This window comes from Theobroma umbraticum, unplaced genomic scaffold (genome assembly GCF_002168275.2).
Source record: "Theobroma umbraticum cultivar Fairchild unplaced genomic scaffold, ASM216827v3 scaffold_239.1, whole genome shotgun sequence".
Taxonomy (NCBI): Eukaryota; Viridiplantae; Streptophyta; class Magnoliopsida; order Malvales; family Malvaceae; genus Theobroma; species Theobroma umbraticum.
In genome coordinates this window covers 1,150,505-1,173,423 of record NW_018397273.1, presented here as the reverse complement: position 1 = coordinate 1,173,423, position 22,919 = coordinate 1,150,505, and the positions used below count along the sequence as shown (strand labels likewise).

The 22,919-nt window shown below is 33.3% G+C and overlaps 1 protein-coding gene and 1 non-coding gene across 2 annotated transcripts; both read right to left on the bottom strand.

The window, feature by feature from the left end:
- Positions 1-449: 449 nt before the first annotated feature.
- LOC149526433 (small nucleolar RNA R71) lies at positions 450-555 on the bottom strand. The gene has a single exon (XR_016351998.1). It is a non-coding gene; the product is annotated as a small nucleolar RNA R71 (small nucleolar RNA).
- A 9,151-nt stretch (positions 556-9,706) lies between these two features.
- On the bottom strand, positions 9,707-16,173 carry SDG40 (SET domain group 40). Its single transcript, XM_021442318.2, has 5 exons — positions 15,721-16,173; positions 15,488-15,619; positions 15,259-15,399; positions 14,683-14,931; positions 9,707-10,384 (listed from the first exon to the last, which is right to left on the bottom strand). The coding sequence occupies exons 1-5, from the start codon at positions 16,066-16,068 to the stop codon at positions 9,758-9,760; spliced, it is 1,497 nt and encodes a 498-aa protein (XP_021297993.1). The 5' UTR covers positions 16,069-16,173; the 3' UTR covers positions 9,707-9,757.
- Positions 16,174-22,919: the final 6,746 nt, after the last annotated feature.

The following is a 22,919-nucleotide window of genomic DNA, read 5'->3' as shown; positions in this document are numbered from 1 at the left end:
GACTTTTTGAAGACTTCTGAGGAAAAATAAAAAGGTTTTTGCTTTAAGTACAACAATGGCTAATCAATAAGAGGAAAAGACCAAGCCTGTGAGCAATTATGCTGTCCCATAAGTATAAAATCTCCACTCTAGTATCTGAAGACCTCCTATTCAAGCTAACAACTTTGCAATTAAGCTATCAATTGTTCAAATGATTCAGACTGTTGTTCAGTTTGGGGGTTTGCCTAATGATGATCGGAATGCTCATATTGTAAATTTTTTGAAAATCTACGATACATTCAAGGCTAATGGTGTTACTGATGATGCCATAAGATTAAGGCTTTTCCTTTTTTCATTGAGAGATAAAACAAAGAGTTGGTTAAATTTGCTTCTTGCTGGTTCCATTAATACTTGGGATGATTTGACTCAAAAGTTCTTAACAAAATTCTTCCCAACTGCAAAGTTAGCAAAGATGCAAAATGATATCACTTCTTTCATGCAATTTGATTCTGAATTACTATATGAGGCTTGGGAGAGGTATAAGGATTTGATAAGAAAGTGTCCTCGCCATGGATTACCTAAGTGGCTGTAAGTTTAGACTTTTTATAATGGTTGCTAGGACCTTTTAGAAATACCATTGATGCGACTGTTGGAGGTCCACTCATGAGTAAATCTATTGATGAGGCTTATGATCTGCTCAAAGAGATAGTTTCTAATAATTATAAATAGCCATATGAAAGATTGGGCACAAGAAAAATTGTTGGAAATCATGAATTAAATGTGATGAACATTGTTTCTACACAATTGACTTCTCTTGCAAAGAAAATAGATAAACTAAGTGTTAATGCTATTCAAAACTCCTTTATGACAAGCAAATTTTACGAGGAAGGACATTCCAATGACAATTGACCCATCTATTCTGAGTCTTGTCAATTTATTGGAAATAGGCGATAAAAAAATCCCTATTCCAATACTTATAATCCTGGTTGGAGGAATCATCCTAATTTATCATGGAATAATAATCAAGGGTCTTCATCAGTGACTAAGTCGAACTTTCCTCTTATATTTCTATCTAGAGCCCATATGGTAGAGAAAAAGCCTTCAGTGGAGGATATGTTCGTGCAATTCATGACAAAGACTGATGCATTCATGACAAAGACTGATGCATTCATAACAAAGATTGATGCAATTATGATAAAGACTAGTGCCTCCATTCAAAATCAAGTAGCTTCAATTAGAAATCTTGAGATACAAGTAGGCCAACTTGCTAGCACTTTATACTAAACCTCATGGTACCTTACCAAGTGATATTGAACCCATCCCAAGAAAAGAAGGTAAGAAACATTGTATGGCAATCATTCCTCGAAATGGAAAAGAGGTAAGTAATCAAGCATTAAATCTTGAGATTTCAATTCAATCTGTTAAAAAAGAAATTGAAAAAATGCTGAAAAAAAAATTGTGGTTGAAAAATCTGCTAAAAATTCAAAAAAAAAATCATAATCTGCACCCATAGCTCTACCACCTTTCCCTCAACATTTTCAAAAGAAAAAACTTGACAAACAATTTCAGAAATTTCTTGAGGTATTTAAAAAATTGCACATTAATATTCCTTTTGTTGAAACTTTAGAACAAATGCCAAGTTATCTTAAATTCTTGGAAGATGTCCTGATCAAAAATGGAAAATTGGAAGAGTTTGAGACAATTGCACTTACTGAACAGTGTAGTACTATAATCCAGAATAAGCTTCCACCAAAGCTTAAAGATCCAGGGAGTGTTTCTATTCCTTGCACTATGGGTAGTTTTAAAATTTTTGAAACTTTATGTGATTTAAGTGCTAGAGTTTCAATAATGCCTTTGTTTATTGCTAGAAAACTTGGATTTCAAGAGATACAACTTACTACAGTTACCTTGAAATTAGTACACAGAACAATCAGGCACCCAATTGGGATTATAGAGAATGTTTTGCTTAAAGTTGGACATTTATACATTCCGGTGAACTTCATTGTGCTTAAGATTGAAAATGATGTTCAAAATCTTCTTATTTTGGGAAGAATTTCTTAGCTATCACTGGAGCAATTATTGATGTGAAGAATGGCAAAATAACTTTCAGAGTTGGAGAGGAGGAAGTGGTTTTTAATTTGTTCAATGCAACTCAATATCCCTATACAGATAGTTGCTATAAAATGGATTTAGTCTATTCCACCACCTTCAACAATGCAAGCGCTAACTTTTGAGACAAAACCACCACCACTTTCCAACTATCTTGATTTTGTGTTTAGACAATGAGAAGTATTTTCTGATTCACAATTCCATCTTTTGCCATGGAATCTTTGACCATATTGAGGGAACAACTTTAAGGTAGTAAAGATTCATCCTTATGATGTTATCCAAATTTATAGTAGACTTACCAGAACAATCAAGATCAATAAAGAAAGTCCCGAGCCATATAAAGTAGTGTAGAAGGGGGTACCATAGTCAAGTTAATGACTATAAAAAAGTGCTTCTTGATAGGCAACTTAAGTACTCTAACTTACTTTACTTTATTTTATTTACTTATTTTTATTTTTATTTTTAAATTATTAACACTTTTTTTTCTACAGGTACATTTCAAAAAAATTTCAAAAAAAATTCAAAAAATTTTTTTTTAAAAGGGTGTTAAGCCTTGGCTCCCACTATGGGAAGTATTGGCTTCCCGAACAACAAATAACGCAAGTTTCAGCTCACTATGTTGGTCCCAAATAAATGTGCTAGAGTGGGGTGAATAGCACTTTTTGACTCTCACTTAGATTGACCTCTAATTAGGGGTAAGTTAAAGATCAATAATAAGAAGTTAAATGTAGGATGAAGGAATGATTTAACAAAGAATGAAATGAAATAAAACAAGGTAGATAATACACAAAGATTTATAGTGCTTCTACTTTAGTTGAGCTTTTGGACATATGTCTTCTCAATTTGGCTCAACTTACAAGACAAATTTTCAATTCTTCTTAACAGGTACCCATACCTAGATGGGTCCTTGAAGATTAGTTGCTGCAAAGGATCCTTTTTGTACCCAAATCATTTTTGTTCTTTGAGTGTTTTTTCTTCTATAACAGTCATAAGAAAGATGACCTATTCTCCCACAAACATAACATCTAGATGAGAAATCATCAGCATTTCTTTTGAAATTTGTGTTTCTTCATGATGTTTCTTTTCTCAAACTCTTCAGTGCAATGTTTTCATCCATAGCCTTTTACAATGCTTCAGTTCAATTTTCAAGTTCCAATTTCAGAACTTCACAATCCGTTTTGAATGTTCTAATTTAGTTTGAAGAAAATTTCTTTGTTCAAAAACAAAGTTGAAATCATGTCTTATTTTTTCTAAATCAATCTTAAAAGATGCAGTCTTTCTTTTTAAAACTTTATATTTTGATGCAAGTTTTTCAAACTCATTATCAAGACATTCATATTCTTCTTGAAGCTTATCAATTAAAATATCACAAGAAGCAGAAGATACCTCAAATTCATCATCTCTGGCCATCAGATATAGGTTTGCTATTTCTTTCATTTTTTCTTCTTCAACATCTGAACTTGAAACATCACTGTTAGACCAGATTGCAGCCACTATAGCCTTTTTTGATTTTTTATTTTTTTGAGAGTTTTCTCTTTCAGTAAGGGGCATTTTGATATGAAATGTCCAAGTTTCTTGCACTCAATACAGATAACATCTTCTTTTTTGTTAGATTCATTTTTATTTCTAATTTTTCATGAAGAGTTGTGATCTCTTTTGCCTTAGCCAACCTTCTATCTCTTTGTCCCATTAGTTTTCTGAATCTTTTTGCTACCATGGCTAATTCTATATAATCATCACATGACAGATTTTCCAATTATTCTTCAAAAGTGCTTACTTTTAAGGTAATGTTTTTCTTCTTTTCTTTTGCTTCTCTCTTGTTTTTTTTTTCTTCTTCTTTAAGTTTCAGCTCATGAATGAGAAGAAACCTGTATATTTCATCAAGAGTGATGACATTTAAATCCTTAGTTTCTCTAATGGCATACGCTTTTGGCTTCCAAGTTTTATGTAGGCTTCTAAGAAGTATTTTCACTAGTTCATGTTCAAGGATTGGCTTACCTAATTGATTGAGTTTATTTGTAATGTTAGTGAACCTATCAAGCATGCTAGTGATATCTTCACCAAGTTTCATTTGAAACATTTCATAATTGTGAGTTAGAAGAGCTATTGTGGACTCCTTGACTTGTGAAGTCCCTTCATGGACAACTCTAAGTTTGTCCCACACTTATTTAATAGTGGTACAGCTTGACACTTTGTTGAACTCAGTAGGAGTCAAAGCACAATGTAAAGTGTTTATTGCCTTAAAGTTTGTCTAAATCTTTTTTGTTTCAACTTCAGTTTATTCAGCTCTTGGCTTAGGAATCATTTCATTGGTCACTATATTTATGGTCGAGGGGATGAAGGGTCCATCAGTAATGGCATCTCACATTTCATAATCTATTGCCCTTATATAGATTGACATTCTAGTGCTCCAATAAGGGTAGTTCGATCCATCAAACAAAGGTGATTTTTTTGTGGACTGTCTCTCAACAATTATAGATTTTTGAAGAGCTATTTCTATCTCCCTTAGGATGTTAAGCCCTAAGAATGAGGGATCTAGCTCTAATACCAGTTGTTGATCCCAAATAAATCTGCTAGAGAAAGGTGAATCACACTTTTTGGCTTTCACTTAGATTGACTTCTAATTAAGAGTAAGTTAAAGATAAATGATGAGAAGTTAAATGCAAGACGAGGGAATGATTTAACAAAGAATGAAATGAAAAATAAAATAGGGTAAATAATACACAAAGATTTTTAATGGTTCGGTCAAAGATCTACATCCACTACCTTGATCTTCCAACCAAGGATTTTCCAAATCAAATCACTATAAATGGTGAAATTCTCAAGTTTCCACCAAGCTTTTACGATGACTTTTCACAAGCTCAGCCACAAACTTTAACAATGGTTTTTCTCTGGATCAACCAAAATCCAAAACTAACTTTTCCTATGCTGAGTTAGAACCTATGCACTCAATCAAGCTAAACCAAGCTTGATCAATCCACTTAGAGTGACTGACACACTCTAAGTAATCAAAGAGAACAGAAATAAAGAAATACCTATGATCACTAACCTGATCTGAATGGTACAAGATGAAGTCCTTAACTCTATTACAAGGATTGGAGTGAAATGCAGGAAGCATGGATAGAGTTTTTGCTACTTTTGAGCTCTTTTTTATGTTAGAAGCATCTCTTATATTTCTTAGCCATTAAGAGTGCCTTATATGCTTGAAAAAACAACTCTGCTAGATGTTTGAAAGTTAGTGACCGTTAGAAATAGTTGGGAGACAATTCTAGCCATTAATCTGTCTTTTAGCATTCAAATTTAAATTTTTAGACCGTGTGCTCTTAGTTGACTAACATACTTCTTAGTCGACTAAGTCTTTTCTGTCTTCTACTCCCAGTTTGTGGCAATGAGCACTTAGTCGACTAACCATGCTCCTTGATCGACTAAGTCTTTTCTATTTTCTTATTGAAGTTTCTGATAGTGAGCACTTAGTCGACTAATGATGCTTCTTAGTTGACTAAGTCTTTTCTGTTTCTGGACCGGCCAACTTCATTTTTGAATTTTAGTTTACTAACTCCCTTAGTTATCCGACTAATAGGCTTCTATTTTGCGGCTCAATTGTAGCTCCTTATTTTTATGAGTTTTGATTTTTGCTTTTAAGTGATTAATTTATTAATAACGTAAATATTTGTCGTACACACTCAAGTAGTAAAGTTAGACATAAATGAGTGAGAATGTTTTATTATCATCAAAAACTAATGGAGCCAACACAGTAGGCTCGAAGCCGAGGCTCAATTAACAAAATAAAAAAAAAACCAGCAGATTGCTAAAGCACCGACCATGGCCCTCCCACAACAAGGCCATGCCCTTACGAGCTTCCTGACCGTGGGCCACAACTCCCCTTAGAGGTAGGCAGTGGCCCCCTCCTATTGTAGGCTGCCAACATTGAGCTGCCCACTTACCATAACCTCTTCTATGGGCTGCCTACTGCCCATTAGCCTCCATTGGGCTGCCAACATTAGGCAACCCACTAACCAAGCCCAATTTCTCCCTTTTTCTTTATTTGGACAGCCTAATACCCACTAACCAAACCCAATCCTTTTTTTTTTTATTTGAACCACCTATTACCTAATAAAACCCCTCATTTCTTTTTAGTTATTTGTATTTTATTTATTTATTTTTACATTAACTTTTATTTATTTTCTTTTTGTAATTAGAAAGATTTTTCCTCCTAAAATGTGAGAATGAGGTAGATGAAAATAGCGAAAATGAGGGCTAGCACTTCTCCAAGATTCATCCAACCTTCAGGGGAATATTCTTTACGTTTCTTTTATTTTTTTTAACATTAAGGACAATATTTAGTTTAAGTTTGGGGGGGGTGAATTTCTTTTTCTAATGGTAAATATTTTGTGAAAATTTTAGATTTAATTTTATTTACATGTGTATTTATTTTTATAAATAATTTAGAATTAGTTGGTAAATGAATTTATTATTTATGTGAACCTTAGAAATCTAGAGTAAAGCTGTGTCAATTTTTTTCAATGTTTTTTATCCAATGATGATAACTAGTTGTCTTGAATTTTTAACCTTTGGTGATTAAGGTTTTGTTTGGATTCATGCTAAATTTTTTGTTAAGTATTATTGTTAGGATGCGATTTCCATAATTTTGAGTACTGTACCTTTTACTTTAAATTATTCTGAATATCTAGAAAAGATTTATTTTAATGTAAATTTTATATTATGTCGTGAATTCTAGAATTTGCTTGATTTTCTGTCGAGGCGAAACCATAGGCAATACTTTGTTATGGAGATGATTTAGGCCATTTTTGAACCATTTGAACCTAAAAGGCCAACCTTGTTAAATTTTTATCCCTAGTATACCCAACCTTGTTAAATTTTTATCCCTAGTATACCCCTTTTGAGCCCATTTTCCCTTTTCTTTGTTTAACTACATAATATTGAGCCTAGTCTTAAAATAAAATTTCTAATTTTACAACCCTCACTCCTAAGCATGTATATTGTTTTAGGAAATATAAATTGAGCTAAATGTTGAAAAAGGTGGAAAAGTGATGCTGATGTGAAAAAAAAAAGAAAAAAAAAGTCAAAATATGAAAAATAACCCCACTACCTACAATATAAAGAAAATAAGTTTGTGGGTGTGAAATTGTGAAATAAAAATGTGTGTTGAATGAAAGAAAAGTTCAAATGTGAAAGAAAAAATGTACTAGAAGGAAAATAAAGCTTTATAAAGTCCTAGAATAATTATATGCTTACGGTGATTTGAGCTACATTAATATCCTTTATCATACCTTAACCCTAGCCATACATTACAAGCTTTATAAAGTCCTAATAATCCTTAACTTTATATTAGTCTATATTAGTGGAGAGAGAGATGAAAAGTAAACCTATGAAAATCTAGTCCTAATTTGAAATTTGTGTTGGCATAAACTTATCTAGTACTAATTTAATTTTAATTGTTTAGATAAAATTAAGGTGTATTAATTTTAGTAGTTGACAATAAGGATTAATTTAATTCTCTGTGGGATTGACACTCTACTCATCTCTATATTATCTTTGTAATACATGCACTTGCATGAGTAGAAAATTGAACAACAAATAAAACTACTTAATTCCAAATCTAAAACTCAAGGACTTAGCTATTTTAGTTCCCAAAATGCAGCAAAATAATTCTATGTAATAGAGTTATCACCAGTCAACCTTATAAAGGGTTCAGTCAACCTTGAGGCAAAGAGCACGAAAGAATGATGATTTTTGGAAGCCCTAGTCAACACTAGGAGACTCCCAATTGACCCTCCAAGTTTTGATCTCAAAATCACAAGCTTTCTGGAAGTGAATCAACTAGATGACACTTGTATTCTACTATAGAAGCCTTAATTTGAAATTTTGAAGAACATAGTTGACTGTAGAAGCTCTATAGCCGACCCCAAAGGCTTAGCAACAGTCAAATTTGAATCAAACTTGTATCTAATGACTCTATCATCACTTGTGACTATAAAAGGAAGCCTTGCACTCATTTTGAAGTAAGAGAAGACACACAAAGGCACTCAAACCCTAGAAAAGCTTCAAGATCTTCTTTTTTCTCTTACACTCATCTTTTAAGTATTCTTTCAAACATTCAAGCACTCAAAGCAAGACTTTTTTGTTCCTTGAGCTAATATTCTTATCCCCATTTTATTGTAAGCTTAAACACTAGCTCATCAAACTTAGAGAGGCATTTATTGCTACCCATTTGTAAACATTTTTGTAAAAATTCTAACTTAACATTGAAAAGTTAGTGAGGGTTTGTGGTTGAGCTTGTTAAAAATCATTGTGAGAGTTTGTGGTTGAGCTCGTTAAAAACTATTATGAGTGCTATTGCTTGATCTCGTGAAAAGGTATTTGTAAGGGTCCAATTCACCTCCCTCTTGGTCTTTATTATATTGAACTTACTACACTAACACATGGAAATTATTTATACTTGCTCCCCTGTTTTGGAGTTTTTGCTCTCTTGTTTAAATGTATTGATACTTATCATGGAAGGTATTGATACTTAAACCCTGCTTGGGAATTTTTGCTTTCAGGTTGAAATGAATCGATACCTTTCAAAGCAGGTATTGATATTTTCATTTCAGCACTCTGAATTTTTTATTTACTACCAATAAGGTATCATTACTTCGTTCAAGAGTATCGATACTTGTTGCTTGATTTGCATAAAGTAACGATACCTAATTCAAATACATCTATACTAATAACTTAAAAACCAGATTTTGAGTTGCTTTTGAACCATTTTCTTGAGGAAACACTTGACCATTTCAATCAAACATTTCAAGGGGTTTTTTAACTTCATCAAAGATCAATTGTAAAGTTAACCAGTATAATGATTGTTATCTTTCAATTAGGTTTTATTAATGCTAAATAATCAAAATATGATTCTGCTTAAGAAAAAAAATTTTAAAATTTCGTTGTATTATAACTTGATCCTCAATACTTATTTTTAGCTGGGACACCTTGTTTAAAGACAAAGGGAGTTATCAGCATCTGAAGACAAAAATAAGTAGAAGCAGCATCATCAGTGATAAAGGAGGTGGCCTTCAAATAAATTTAAGTGTAAATTTTCAGAAACAAAAATGTCACACATGGGTATTTGTTCGATCATGCAAAATGGACAATTTGGATTGGTTAATAGTAAATTTGACTTCAGTTAAGTCTTTTATTATCTCCAAATGCACAATCTTTCCTTGAATTCAATCAGAAAGCAAAATGGGGAAGAAAAATCACATGACGCTTGAAAGAGTCGTTGACAATCCGCTCTAAAGAGGGCTCTTACGGGTTAAAGAATTTGTACAAAAATTTGCAAGTCTTTTGTGGTTGAGTTTTGGGTGCCAAGAAAAAAGCAAGAGCAAATATGCGTGCAAATCATATACGAGAAATTATCAGATATTACAAAAACTTGTATTGCTAAACATATGAAAAATCCTATGAATTTTCAGCTCTAAATTTCAGACCTTATCTGCAAGCTGCACTAGTAAAGATTAAGCCGAAGGAGTTTTGAGAAAAAATCATATGGCTACACTTTAGTCCGGTTTTTTTTTTTTTTTATCAAACTTTTTAAGCCCCAAAATACATTTTAACCAACAAAACCGTGTATAGTGACAGGTGAAATGCTTTATTATTTAGCTCACAAAATTTAATCATTCCTACTAGATAGAGAATTGATTATGTCAGTACAATATGAAATGCAATCAACAAGAACCTTTTTATAAATAAGCCTCCAATGGACTGCTAATTTCCACCTATCTATCAACATTTTAGCCCTCCGAGATGCAAATGACTCATTGTTTCTTTTCAGGTTAGTCGCTTGCAAAAGATTGCAAAACTCACCTCCAAAAGCAGGCATCGCCTTTCCCCACTCCCACAGGTTATCAAACTCCTGGATTTTGTCAATGAAAGAAAGCAACAAGTTGTCATCTTCAATTGATGTTGGCATAGACTTCAATGTAGCATGGCATTTCTTAGCTATCCATGTCATGACAGATATTTCATTGTCCTGTGACAGCTGAGATCCTGAATAAGCTAGATGTCTGATAGATTTCCGTTGATATGGTGGAGTTGCCCATACACGCAAAGCAGCCATCAAAGCAAATGATGGCCTCCCATTTTGATGGATGTATAGCGAATCCTTCGGCCAAGAACTAGAGGAACGTATGTCAGGCTCCAATGGAATAAAAACCTTCTCATTTGGATTATCCTCTAAAAGAAACCCATAGTATTCAAGAAGCTCCAAATTTGTATATGTTCCATAACTCAAGAGAACCTACATGAAATAATTGACACTTCAATTACTTACCTAACCAATAAAAATAGTTCACACTATTAAAGGCATTATCCACATGCTTAAGAAGAAAAAATGAAATTCTGGCACTTGTTAATTTCATGTTTAAAAAAACCTTCTCTCACACATAAAAGGCAAGTTAACTTGCTTCTGACACCAAGCAACCTTATATTATATGTTATGGCTTACTTGAATACTTACATCATAACAAACAAAACATTTTACTTGAAAGTTGCCTGTACAAGTACATTGTTGAAAGACTACAATGCAATATTGCATGCACATTCTCAGCTAAGTGCTCAATGCTTCAACTGGAGTGAAGTGCTCAGCTAAGCACCTAACAGGAATGCCCTGTTGATGTAGCCCTTGCCATATGCATGGCAAAACCCAACAAACCCAAACAGTTCTGCCTTACCATGCGGATGGCAAAAGCCAATCAACCCAACAAGCTATGCCATTAATAAGTATGGTTTTGGTGACAAAATTGGGACAAAGCTGGGATGAGAGAGAGAGAGAGAGAGAAAGATGCAAAGCAAGTTTTCTGCTCCCAAAAGCAGGAACAGGATGGCAGTAAATTTTGGTTGCTCACTGGCCCTTCATTAAGGAAAAATATTGTTTCTAATACTCCTTTTTAAATCATTATTTGGTAAAACTTTTTAAATCCTAATATACTTACTACAAAATCTTAATCAGTATGGCTTTACCACATCAGCAAAGTTGACAGCAAAGGCAAATATTAAGAAACAAAATCATATTCACTTAAAGTGACTAAATATTTAAACAAAAAACCTATTCAAATATAGTCGGTCTACATAAAAGTAAAATCAAGAATTTCATTATTCATAAAATTAAATTTCTAAGTACTAATTCTTCAATATTTTCTTTCATATCGAAAAAAATAATTTGCTTTCAGCAAAAAAAAAAAAATAGTAACAGAACAACCAAACAAAACCATAAGAAAAGTAGGAGAATTTTCTTTACTTCATAATAGAAGGCTTAAAAAGAGTAAAACAAACTGAGGGAGGCAACTGAAAACCACACTCAAGCCCCCCGTTGCCATACATAGCCTATGAGGGCGGAGGGCTGTAATGCCAAGATGTTGCATGCAAAGTGCTTAACCAGACATAACTTGCTTTGACGACAACTTTTGTGCCTTTCAAGAAACAAATATGATGAAATTTAGTTTTTCCTAAAAAAATAGAGAGGACTCACATGGTTAAAAGACCTACCTTAATTGCAAACATGACTGAAGGGGAAAGTAAACAAAATGAAACACATATATATTTAGTTACAATAAATAAAAAAAACGTTTTTCAAAATATCATTATGCGAGAGTTGCACACTATGATTGTTGTGTTTTACATACCCAACTCAACATTTTTCCAAATGAATGCTATTGTGTCAAATTTTCATCATCATAGATACTGTTCAAGCATAATCTCATTTTTGGAGTATTTTGATGATTTAACATGAAATTAATTTCATTCCGCTCTAGTTTTGCTACCATCTTATATGAAACAGTATCATCAGCACATACAATAATCAAAAATACAATCTTTTTAAATATCATTATGGGATTTTGCAGACTATGATTGTTGTGTTTTACATGCCCAACTCAACATTTTTCCAAATAAATGCTATTGCGTCAAATTTTCATAATCATAGATATCGTTGAAGTATAATCTCATTTTTGGAGTATTTTGATGTTTGAACCTGAAATTAATTTCATTCCACTCTAGCTTTGCCACCATCTTATACGAAACAGTATCATCAGCACATACAATCAGGTAACTACCACTATCAGTTTAGAAAAATCATCAAAAAGAAAAATAATTTTAAGGAAAGCCTGAAGACTCCAAACGTCAAAACCATGTAACAGTCATCCATACGGACTAATTTATGCCTTGAAAACGTCAAAGTTTATAAAATTATAAAATGATCTATTTAAACCTGAAATAGTCCCCCCGACTCCCTCTCACACACCCCAGAATCAACCTGAAATGTCCTACATGAAAGTAAATCTGTCTAGTAGATAAACTAGAATCAAAATGTTGTACATTCAATTCAGCAGTCATTCAATCATCAAACAACTGACAAAATTGAGACAAGAAACAGGTCATTATGACTTATTTAATTTCTGGTTCTAATCTGATATTGAAAAACAAAGGCTAAAGCATTCATTAATGCTTATGTTAAACCAAAAATCAATTGCCAACAGGTGGAGAAGCCCAATATGAATATAAAGCTGTAACAAACCCCATACGTAACTGAACTTGGAATAACTGAACTTGATTCTCCCTCACATGAACTAGGGAAAATTAAATAACACTTTATATGATGATACTTGGACTAAAGATTACAGAAGGTCAAACTAAGAATAAACTATTGCTTATTTTAAGCATTTGTTGAATTTTGTTTGTGAAAGGGACAAAAGTGGTGGCAAGATGTGGTGTCTAGGAAGAATTTGGTTAACATACCTGATCGGTCCCTCTACTGTAAGGAAACATGCAATTTAGTCCATATTATTCTATTTCAAAAAATTAAGACCTCATACTTTTATAAAATATGCAGCTGAGTAAACTTGTTAACACCATTAGGAAGTTTCTGTTTAATTCAATAAAAATGAATTATTTTTAATTTTATTCAGTAAAAACATAAAATAAAATTTAAAAAAACAAAACCCACACACACAAACAAAGAAAGAGAAAATGAGTTGGAAATGTGTTTCACTGAGAAAAAGGAGATATAGTTGGGCAAGAGTCTCTAACTTTAGCTAATCAAGTTTGAAACTCCGGAAAACCATCCAAACTATGCTATCACACAAGCCATCAAAGGAATTCTTTCAACAGATAAAAAAAAAATGTCCTGCACAATTAAGCAATGCATAGGCATACTAACTCACATAAAAAAAAAAAAAGGAATCCATCATGTGAAATAATCATACCAAGAGATATAATTCTCAAATTTTCTTGTTTTTAATAGGAGAGACCAAGTCATCTTCAGCCCACATTTTTTATTACATAAAGTGTTCGACCCTCTAATAATTCTTCATGATTATAAGCACTAAACTTTTTACTCATTCAGCCAACTCGTAGTTTCACGTTTACTGACAAAATTAGACATTTCAGATTCATCTCTAGGGAGATGGGTATGGGTCTTGAGTTGTGATTTTGACTGTTTCAAGATGGGTAAGAGGGAAAACAGCAAGGAAAGGAGAACACCAAACAGCCGACTCTGACCTAATAAGTTGCCACCCTCCCTCACCCCGACCTCTCTCTCTCTCTCTCTTGCTCTTTGTTTCTTTTTTTTTTTTTTTGGTTTCTTTATTTTGTTTTTTGTTTTTTAATTTTCATGAATGAAATAAAAAAGTAATCACTAATACTTTTTTACTGTTAATTGTCTTTTTGTTATTTTAGCAAGCAGCTTAGGATTTGTAGATGAGCAGACCTCCTACAAGGTTTGATCAGTTTAAAACTGACAGTTCTATGGCTAATCCTAGAGGAGGTTCAGATGGAAATATTGGAACTTATAAGGCAAGGGCATTCTTGTTATGCCGGTGCCAACCAGCCTTCAGTTGTCTGTGAATCTGAAAAGCTATCAAGATGCTATTAAAATGCCCTTGCAGCTTGCTAAAGACAAAGGGATGGAAAGATCATCATAGCAATTGATTCCGAAATGCAATACAATTTTGCAGCAGACAAATCAAGTCAAAGTATGGATAGTCAAGGAGCTGATTGCTGAGCGGTAAAAGTTGATAGGTTCTTTTGATTGCTGTGCTATGACACATGTAATCGTTGCTCTAAGTAATGTACTACAGAGAAGAATATAATTGAACATCTTAAAGAATTTCCAAATGAGTTGTATGTGTTGAAGATACAGATGCTCAGTGCTGTACTTATCTTTGATAATTTATTGCAAATAAAATTTTCATTTGTCTAGGAAAAAAAGAAACAAAAGAAAATGTTAAGTGCTTCAAGGTAAACACATTTTCAAGGAAAAAAGTTACATGAACAATGCAACTTGATAAACTTAATAGTTAACAAACTGATCATCATTCTAAATTTCTCATATCAGTGTTAGTTCAATCATGCCTGTCATGTTGTTAGGCATCGGAACAATGGATTACTGAAAACAATTATAAAAAGATGCCTCATAATATTTCCCCCAATACACCGACTAAGAACAAGAATAATGAAAGTAAACATGAACAAGAATGGAATTGATTGAACAAATGATAGTTTACTTGTTCATGTGAGTTAAACGTAAGAATATCATGATACCTGCTCCCCCTTTTTATAGTTTGTTTTAGCATAGAAGCAATACGCAGCTGCATCTTCCTCAAATGCACCATCAGTTAATCTCTGTGAATGTTGTGTATCCAAGTCATCTAGGGCATACCCATTTTGCAAATTATCTACATTTTCAAAGCCATTCAGATCTTCACCAGGTGCAGCATAATTAAATAAGTCTCCCACAGGACATAAGCAGCCAGCTTCATCCCAAGGTATATGTAATGTCCTAGAGGAGATCTTCAACATAAACAGATGTAAAAAGTTTTTATCATTTAAGTATAGTGATATGGGAAAGGAAAAAAAGCAAAACCTGACTGAATATAAGACTATAATTCACTCCATCAACAAACAAAGCAGTTATGCACCAGCACGAGACAACACAATTGTATGTGTTATGTGTAGCAACGTTATGTAAAGACATGAGAGAATAATATAAAAACCTATGTATGCTTGTATACTCAGTCATTTGTTTGTATGCATGTGAATGTGTGCAAATGTGCACATAGGTTTAAGCTAAAGTTATCCAACATAAAGATGAAAACAGAGAAGGCTAAATATTCTCACAGTTCCAGTAGCCCAAATCCAAGCCCTAAAAGTGAGAAATTGAGGCTTAAGCTTAAGTTCCTTCATCAAAGGAGTGGCTTCTTTCCACTCATATTCAGCTTTTGACAAAGCTTTCTGCGCAGCCCAGATGGCATAATCCACCTAAGATACTCTGTAAGGTTAGAAAAACATACAACTGAACTTACGTAAACAAAAACATAACCGAAACACTTATAATCAGACACAGAACTTGCAGGGCTTGCTTTTCAAATTCACCGAAAGCCGCGAGTATACCATAACTACGGGGCAAGTGCAGCAAGTAAGGGTGCCAGGGTGAAGCCTTTCCTTTACTCATCTCATATAAAAAACAGACGGTCAATACCTGCATCGCAGTGAACACTAAATTTATTAGCAGTTCCTTCTTTTACTGTTTGGTTGAATTGCAAAGAATAAACATTCAAAAAAAAAGGGATAGGTTCAAACCTGGACAGGAGACAGAGATGGATGGGCTTTGAGCTCAGTAGACAATCTCTCGTCTTTCAAAAGAGAGTGAGTTGTGATTAAGGCAGATTTTGGAACTTTAAGAAGCGATTCTCCCCTTGTAATATCACGCACAGCAGCCAGACCTCTTCCGCCAGCGTCGGGGAAGTAAGCGACGCCGAGAGAATGGCCCAGACAGGAATATGAGCTAGGATTTGGAGAATCTGATACGCCAAGCCCTGCTGCCCATTTTAGAAAGCTGTCGAGGCTTCCTCTCTCTTCTTCTTCCTCCCCTTCCTGGCTCAGTGTATTTGTCGCCTTTCCTTTTGCTTCTGACCCCGAGGGATTCATCTCCCAATCCCAGCGCCTCTGTCCATCAAACCTCTTTTAGGAATAAAATAGCTTTCGTTTCACTTGCATAGTATCTGATTTTTTTTTCATTTAGAAGAAAATAAAAAATAGTACGCTTAAGTCACAATAAACGGTTAAATGATCTTAACAGTCCCCGCATTCTTTTATTTTGTTTAATTTAAGCTTTTTATTTAAAATTAAAATAATTTAATCAATTAATTTTAAAAATTTCTCTAATTTAATCTATTTCTCTAACGACATTCATTTTTATCGTTAAAAGTGATAACGGCAACACTAACAAGGCGCTGATATGGCAATGTATGTATGGCTAATCGATGGCATGGTAATGTCATGTCATTCGGTCAAACTAGGCATGGTAGTGTCACGTGGCACTACATGTGGCAAATAGAAAGAAAAAAATTTTTCCACCCAAAAAAGCAAAACAACTAAAGTGGGGAAAAATTGACAGTATAAGGACTAATGTGAATAAAACTTCAATGTATGAGGACGAAATTGAATGAAAAAATATATTATGCTAATAAAAGAAATATCACGTGGCATTTTGGGTCAAATGGTGTGGGAGGTGATGTTTGTCTTTTATGGTTCATGTCTCCTTACCCTCATAATTATTCTTAAACAGTGGCTAAACCTTAAACCTACTGTTATCCTCGCCAGAGTGCTAACCTTTGAAATTTTGACCATCTAAAATAAAGAGAGAACAATAAATCGAGAGTGAAGCCCAACCTAAACACTAAACCGAGATTGAAACCTAGCCTAAACATTAAACCTAAACTTTAAACCCAGCCTAAACACTAAATTAAGAGTGAAAATTCGAGAAACTTTGAAACCAACTAGCCCACTTAAAAGGTTGAAACCCAACCTAAAACAAACAAACCTTGAAAGATTCCAAGCTTAACCGACTAACCTTGAAAGCTTTCAAGCCTAAAGCCTGAAAGCTTGTAAGCTTGAATTTAAGGACACTTGAAAGCTGATGGGTGAGTCTCGGGAGAGAGAAGAAAATCGAGAGAAAAAAGGGAAAAGGAAAAGGCTGCTATTTGGAAGAGTGAGGTATAAATTCATTTTGTTGATAATAAATAGTATTAGGCTCTATTTTTAATGTTGACTAAAATTGAGTTTGTTGTTTCATTTTTTATTGTTGTTGATGTGTTTATTTATAGCATCAGGTTGTGTTTTTAATGTATGCTGATTTGGCTTGTTTTTTTAATTTGTTATTGTTATTGATGTAGTTGATAAGACAAACAAAATATAGAAAAAAGTAATGCACCAAGATTCTCCTTGATTCAGTTTCCAACTTTGGCAAATTAGATGACTTTACATGGGTACTTTAAGGTGGTTAAGGCACATAAAGAGGAGTATGATGTTGTTGATAATAAATTATTCATTTTGAACACATATCTGATAGCAATATTTCAAAGTGTGTAAAAAACATTATAATATGGCCCTCTAAACATACTAGTAAATGAAATTGACATATGAGGATGTGATTAGAATAAAATTGATTGAATTCACTAAATCAAATAATATAGAATTCAATTTAATTAAGTTCTGTTCAATTGAGAAAAGTACAAAAATAATATAATATGAAGCCTCAATCATTTAGTTAATATTTAAATATTTCTCAATAATGCATTTAAATTGTCTTGGACCTTTATTGATATATGACAGTACTTTCTATGCCAAATATTAAAAAAGAGTTTTTAGTTTTAGAGCCGTGTTCTCTCGATTCATAGCTTGCATGCCATGTTGGTTTCTCATCTTTGTATATTCTTGTTAAGTGTTTCTGATATGATGAATTAAGAGGACTTTTAGTTAGTGTGATGTTTATAACACAAGTTTTTTTTTTCTAAACTTCATGGCACTTAAATATGTAGTATTTGTTTAGATCTGTTTCCTTGTAGCTTTTAATTGGCCATGCCTAAGTCTATATATTGTTGACCTATAGTATATTCCTATGTCTATTATTTTGATTAACTTTTTTTCGCATTATTACTCAACATTCTATTCTCCACACAATTAATGGCACATACAATTTTAATGTTCAATTCATGGTCACATACTAGATTTGTATTTGTTTTAATGTATGTTGATTGAGTCTCCAAATTTCATCGTGCAAATAACAATTACTTTCAAATATGCTTTCATCATGGGGGGATCTTAGTTCATGAACCTAAGTTTGCATATAGGAGTGGGAAGAGAATGATGGTTGATGTACCGGATATTGATACCATTTGTTATTGGACTTTATTACAAATGGTAAATGCTTTAAAATATGATATAGGATTAATAAAAGGGTTATATTATAAAGATGGGCATCGTTTAAGAGCAATTTTAGATGATAAAAGTGTGTCTGGTTTGTGTGGATTACTTAAAGAAAAGGGTTTTCTTTCTATTTATGTTAAGCATGGGGAAAATACTCAATAGGGTACTCTAATGTCTAAAGCACTTAATGAGGATATAGAGTTTCTATCATCAAATAATGAACTTGGAGATGAAGAAGGTTTAAATGAAGAGTATTTTGAAACAACATGGTTAAGTGATGAAGAGGAAGATGAGTTGGTAATGGCTAGGGAGAAAATAAGAGAATGTAAGGCAAGCAGAGATAGGTTGCTGGCTTTTGCATCAGAGGAATTAGATGAGGAAGGGCCATCTGAATCAGCAATTACAGGCCCATCTAAAGCTACTAGAGGCAAATTTAAAGTTACTGGTGGCCTATCTGAAACTACTAGAGGCCCATTTTAAGCTGTTAAGGGCCTATATGAAGTTGTTCAAGGTCAATTTGAAGCTACTAGTGGCTTTTTTGAAGTTGTTGAAGGCCTATCTGAAGTTGCTAGAAATAATGGAGGCCTAATTGTTGGACCATTAAAGGAAAAACATTATAGTGATTATATTGACTCAAGTGACCCAAAGAGTTATATTTTTACAAGCTTTAGGTCTGAAGTTGATGTGGCACAAAGGTCAGGTTGAGTGGGAGGTTCTGTATTTCGGATCAGTCAATATCGGACTTCTTTATGGGTCAATCTTTCAAGGATCCGAGATACTTCAAAGTTGTTTTGTGTGAGTATGGTATGGCTAAGCAGTTTTCTTTCATATTCAAGAAAAATGACAAGGTCAGAGTTAGAGCTAAATGTGTGCTGGAATTGATTGTGATGGGAGATACTAGCTTCAAAGCACAAGAATGATAACTCCTTGAAAGTGAAAACCTATCTCAGAACACATAATTGTCTGCCATAATTAAAAACAAAAGAGTGATAGCAAGGGTTTTGGCTAAGAAGTTGAAAGATGGTATTATCAAGATGCCATTCCTAAAGGCAAAACAAATTAGAGTGTTGGTGAGAAAACAGTTAAGTGTGGCAATTGGTCTGACAAAGGGTAAAAGAGTCAAGTTGAAAGTGATAAAGGAAATACGAGATAATTATGTAAAGGAGTTTAGAAGATTAAGATAGTATGCTAATGAGCTTTTAGAGACAAATAAAGGGTCAATAATTAAATAGAGGTGGATAGGTCTACATCAAATGAGGCAGTAGTTTTCCATCAAATGTATATCTACTTCGGGGCATTGGGGAATAATTTTTTAGAAGGTTGCAAACGTATATTTGGATTGGATAGTTGTTTCTTGAAGGGTTTAGAGAAAGGACAACTTTTGGTTGCTATGGGCTGAGATGGGAACAACCAAATGTTCCTTATTGCATGGGCAATGGCCAGTGGTGTCAAGAACAAAGACCATTAGAATGGTTTTTGGAGTTATTATGTGTTGATTTGGGTATTGAAGATGGAATGGGATGAACCATCATGAGCGACATGCAAAAGGTATTTTTTTTATAAAACAATAAATAAGACTAGTAAAATATTTTAAATATAATTTGATGTTATGTACTGTATGTATGTTTTGCATCTTTTATATGAATCTTTTAATAATCACATGCTAGAAATTGTGATATAAATTATGTGTTTAGCTTTTACATTGAAATAAATAAACACATGTTGTGAATTATCTAAGCATTATTTTCCACCATAAATATCATAAATTTCAACTTTTAAACTCATGCATAGGTTGCCATCTATGCAAGATCTTTCAAAATAGTATGTTGATTGTCCACAGATTTAAAAGAGAAAAAATAAGATTGCAAAGCAATCCAACAGTTCATGAACAACTCAAACTCTTTTTATTTTTTGTTTAAAGGAGTCATTTTCATGAATAAATAAAACTCAAAAGTGACTCTTTTAAACAGAAAATAAAAAGAGTTTGAGTTATTCATGAACTACTCTATGGCCTACAATCTTATTATTCTTCCTTTAAATCTTTTGTTTACGTAGAACTTTGTCCAATTTGTCTACTATAATATGATATATGATATATGTTAAAAATTTCTTAGATATTTAAGATTGACAAAAAAACCCTTTTTTCTGCTAGACTTGCATAGTTATTAAGACTATTAATAAGGCATTTGACACTACCAAAAGTAAGTATAAATCTTTTAATAGTCTTAACTTTTAAAGTCTCCAATAATAACTGACTTAGTGTTAGAGCAAAACAAAACTAAATTACTTTAATTAGTTATAAAGATTAGGGTTTAGAATGTGGCTTAAAGATTACACAGCATGGGGTCATGCTATTTGATCCCACCTTCACCTAACAAAAAACCACACCAACAAAAATATGTTCATATTCTAACAGTACCCTACCTTTTCCTTTCACCTTTGAACTTATTCTAAGTCAGCTTTTGTTATCATTTTAACTACTACTGTAACTTCATGCTGATATTATCATATCTAATTCGTGAAGCTTTTATAGTATGTTGTTTGCACTTTTCTTTTATAGTATGGTATTTAATCAAGATTGAAAAAGTTGTAAGGCATGCAATAAATTAATCTTTACTGTATATCTTCTCATTATTTACCATATTTATTTTGTTGTTGTAGGGGCTTTTAAGTCAGTGAACTTCTTCCCTTCGTTGACTAACGAAGGTGTGCACGACACATCGACGTAAGGTGGGGGAAAAAGTTCAGAGATGTGGAATTAAAGTTTCAAATTTGGCATTGTGCTAGATCCCCAAACTAGCCAGCGGTCAAGAAGCAAATAGAACTTTTATTCTCCATGAATGAGGCTGCATACAATCATTTAATTGAGAATTGAGATGTCGTGCATTGGTGTTAAGCATTCTTCTCTGATTTCTCCAAATGCAATGTTATTGATAACAATATGTGTGAGACTTTTAATGGAGTAATTATAAAAGTAAAATGCCAAGCAGTCATCAGCATGCTTAAGGATATTAGATTTTATGTCATGAGGTGATTGGTTCATAACAGGGAATATGGTATGAAGTGGAATATTAAGTATGGCCCTTGTATACTCACTAAATTAGAGAAGTCTAAAGGGCTGGCAACAAAATGGAAAGTGGATTGGAATAGGGCCCATTAGATGAAGTCTTCTAGTAAAATCCTAAAAAGCTAGTGAAGGAGAGCTACATGGTACCTTTGCAGCATGCAACATGTAGTTGCCAAGCTTGGGACATTAGTGGAATGCCATGCCAGCATGCCATCAACGTTATGTATTATGAGGGAGAGGACCTTACAAAGTATTTAGTAGATTGTTTTAAAAAGACTGAACACCTTTATGTTTATGAACACCTGCTGTATCTAGTTAGAGGCCCAATGTTTTAGCCTTAACGAAATATGGAGGTTGACTTTCCTCCATACGTAAAGAGATTTGCTAGACCACCGAAGAAGGAGAGGAGCAGAAAATAAAATGAAAGGCCAAAGAAAAAGATGTCAAGGGTTGGAAAGATAATGAAATGCTTCATTTGCCGTCAAGAAGGACACAATAGGTCAAATTACCCTATGCGACATGTAAGTGTTATCTATTATGTATCTTATTGCTTGATTTAGTTATTATTTATATTACTAGTTACTTACTTTTTTTAATTTTTATGTCTAGGGTCAAACAAGCACATAAAAAAGTCAAAGTCAAAAAAAAAATCTTATATTGGTAGAGTGAGTGAAATTGGTACTAGTGCAGCAAGTGAAGCTGCTACTAGTGTAGCAAGTGAAGCTGTGGTTGGTGTAAGTCAATTTTTTATTAGTGCAAGTGAAGGTGCTGCTAGGTCGTTTGTATCTATGCCTATCAAAAAGAGGAAAAAAATGAAAGCTACTAAAAGAAACCAATTTGTTGCTGCAGCTATGGAGGGGTTCATTTCAAAAGATGTTGTTGTCCCAAGACTGAAATTGAAGCATGCAAGCCTTAAAGTGAAGAGGACAGTAGCTTACAAATGCTAAACCCAATCTACCTCAGCATTTATAGCTTTTCCATTATAAATTTCTATTATAAATGTGAGTGACAATTTAATCCTTGTTCATGTCTTGTTGTTTTATGATTTTGCTACTCGGATATTTGATGATTTTGTGTGCATGCATTTTTCAATAAGCTAGAAGGCCAAATCAATTAGTTGTTGCAACTGGCCATGAGGATCTAAGGTCATTCGTATCCAGTAGGCAACTATTGGTGAGAAAAATTATGACTTGCAATATGATCATATTACTTTAGCATGATTTTTGCAATTCTAACATTTATTTTGTTCATATTGCCATAGGAAATTGCACGCTAGAAGCAACCCAATAAATCAGATTTGGTTACTAATTTATCCATTCAAGAAAGCATTAAGAATCCTTCAGAATTTGCTGTGGTTTATTGTGTGATTTATATGCTGTCTTGGTACAATTAAATGGTATACTTGTTTTTGTTACTACGTACTTAAATGTTGTGTAAATGTTGCTGCCATGATTTTGTCTATAAGAGTTGGCTTTCTTTTGTAATTGCCATATATTGTACGGAG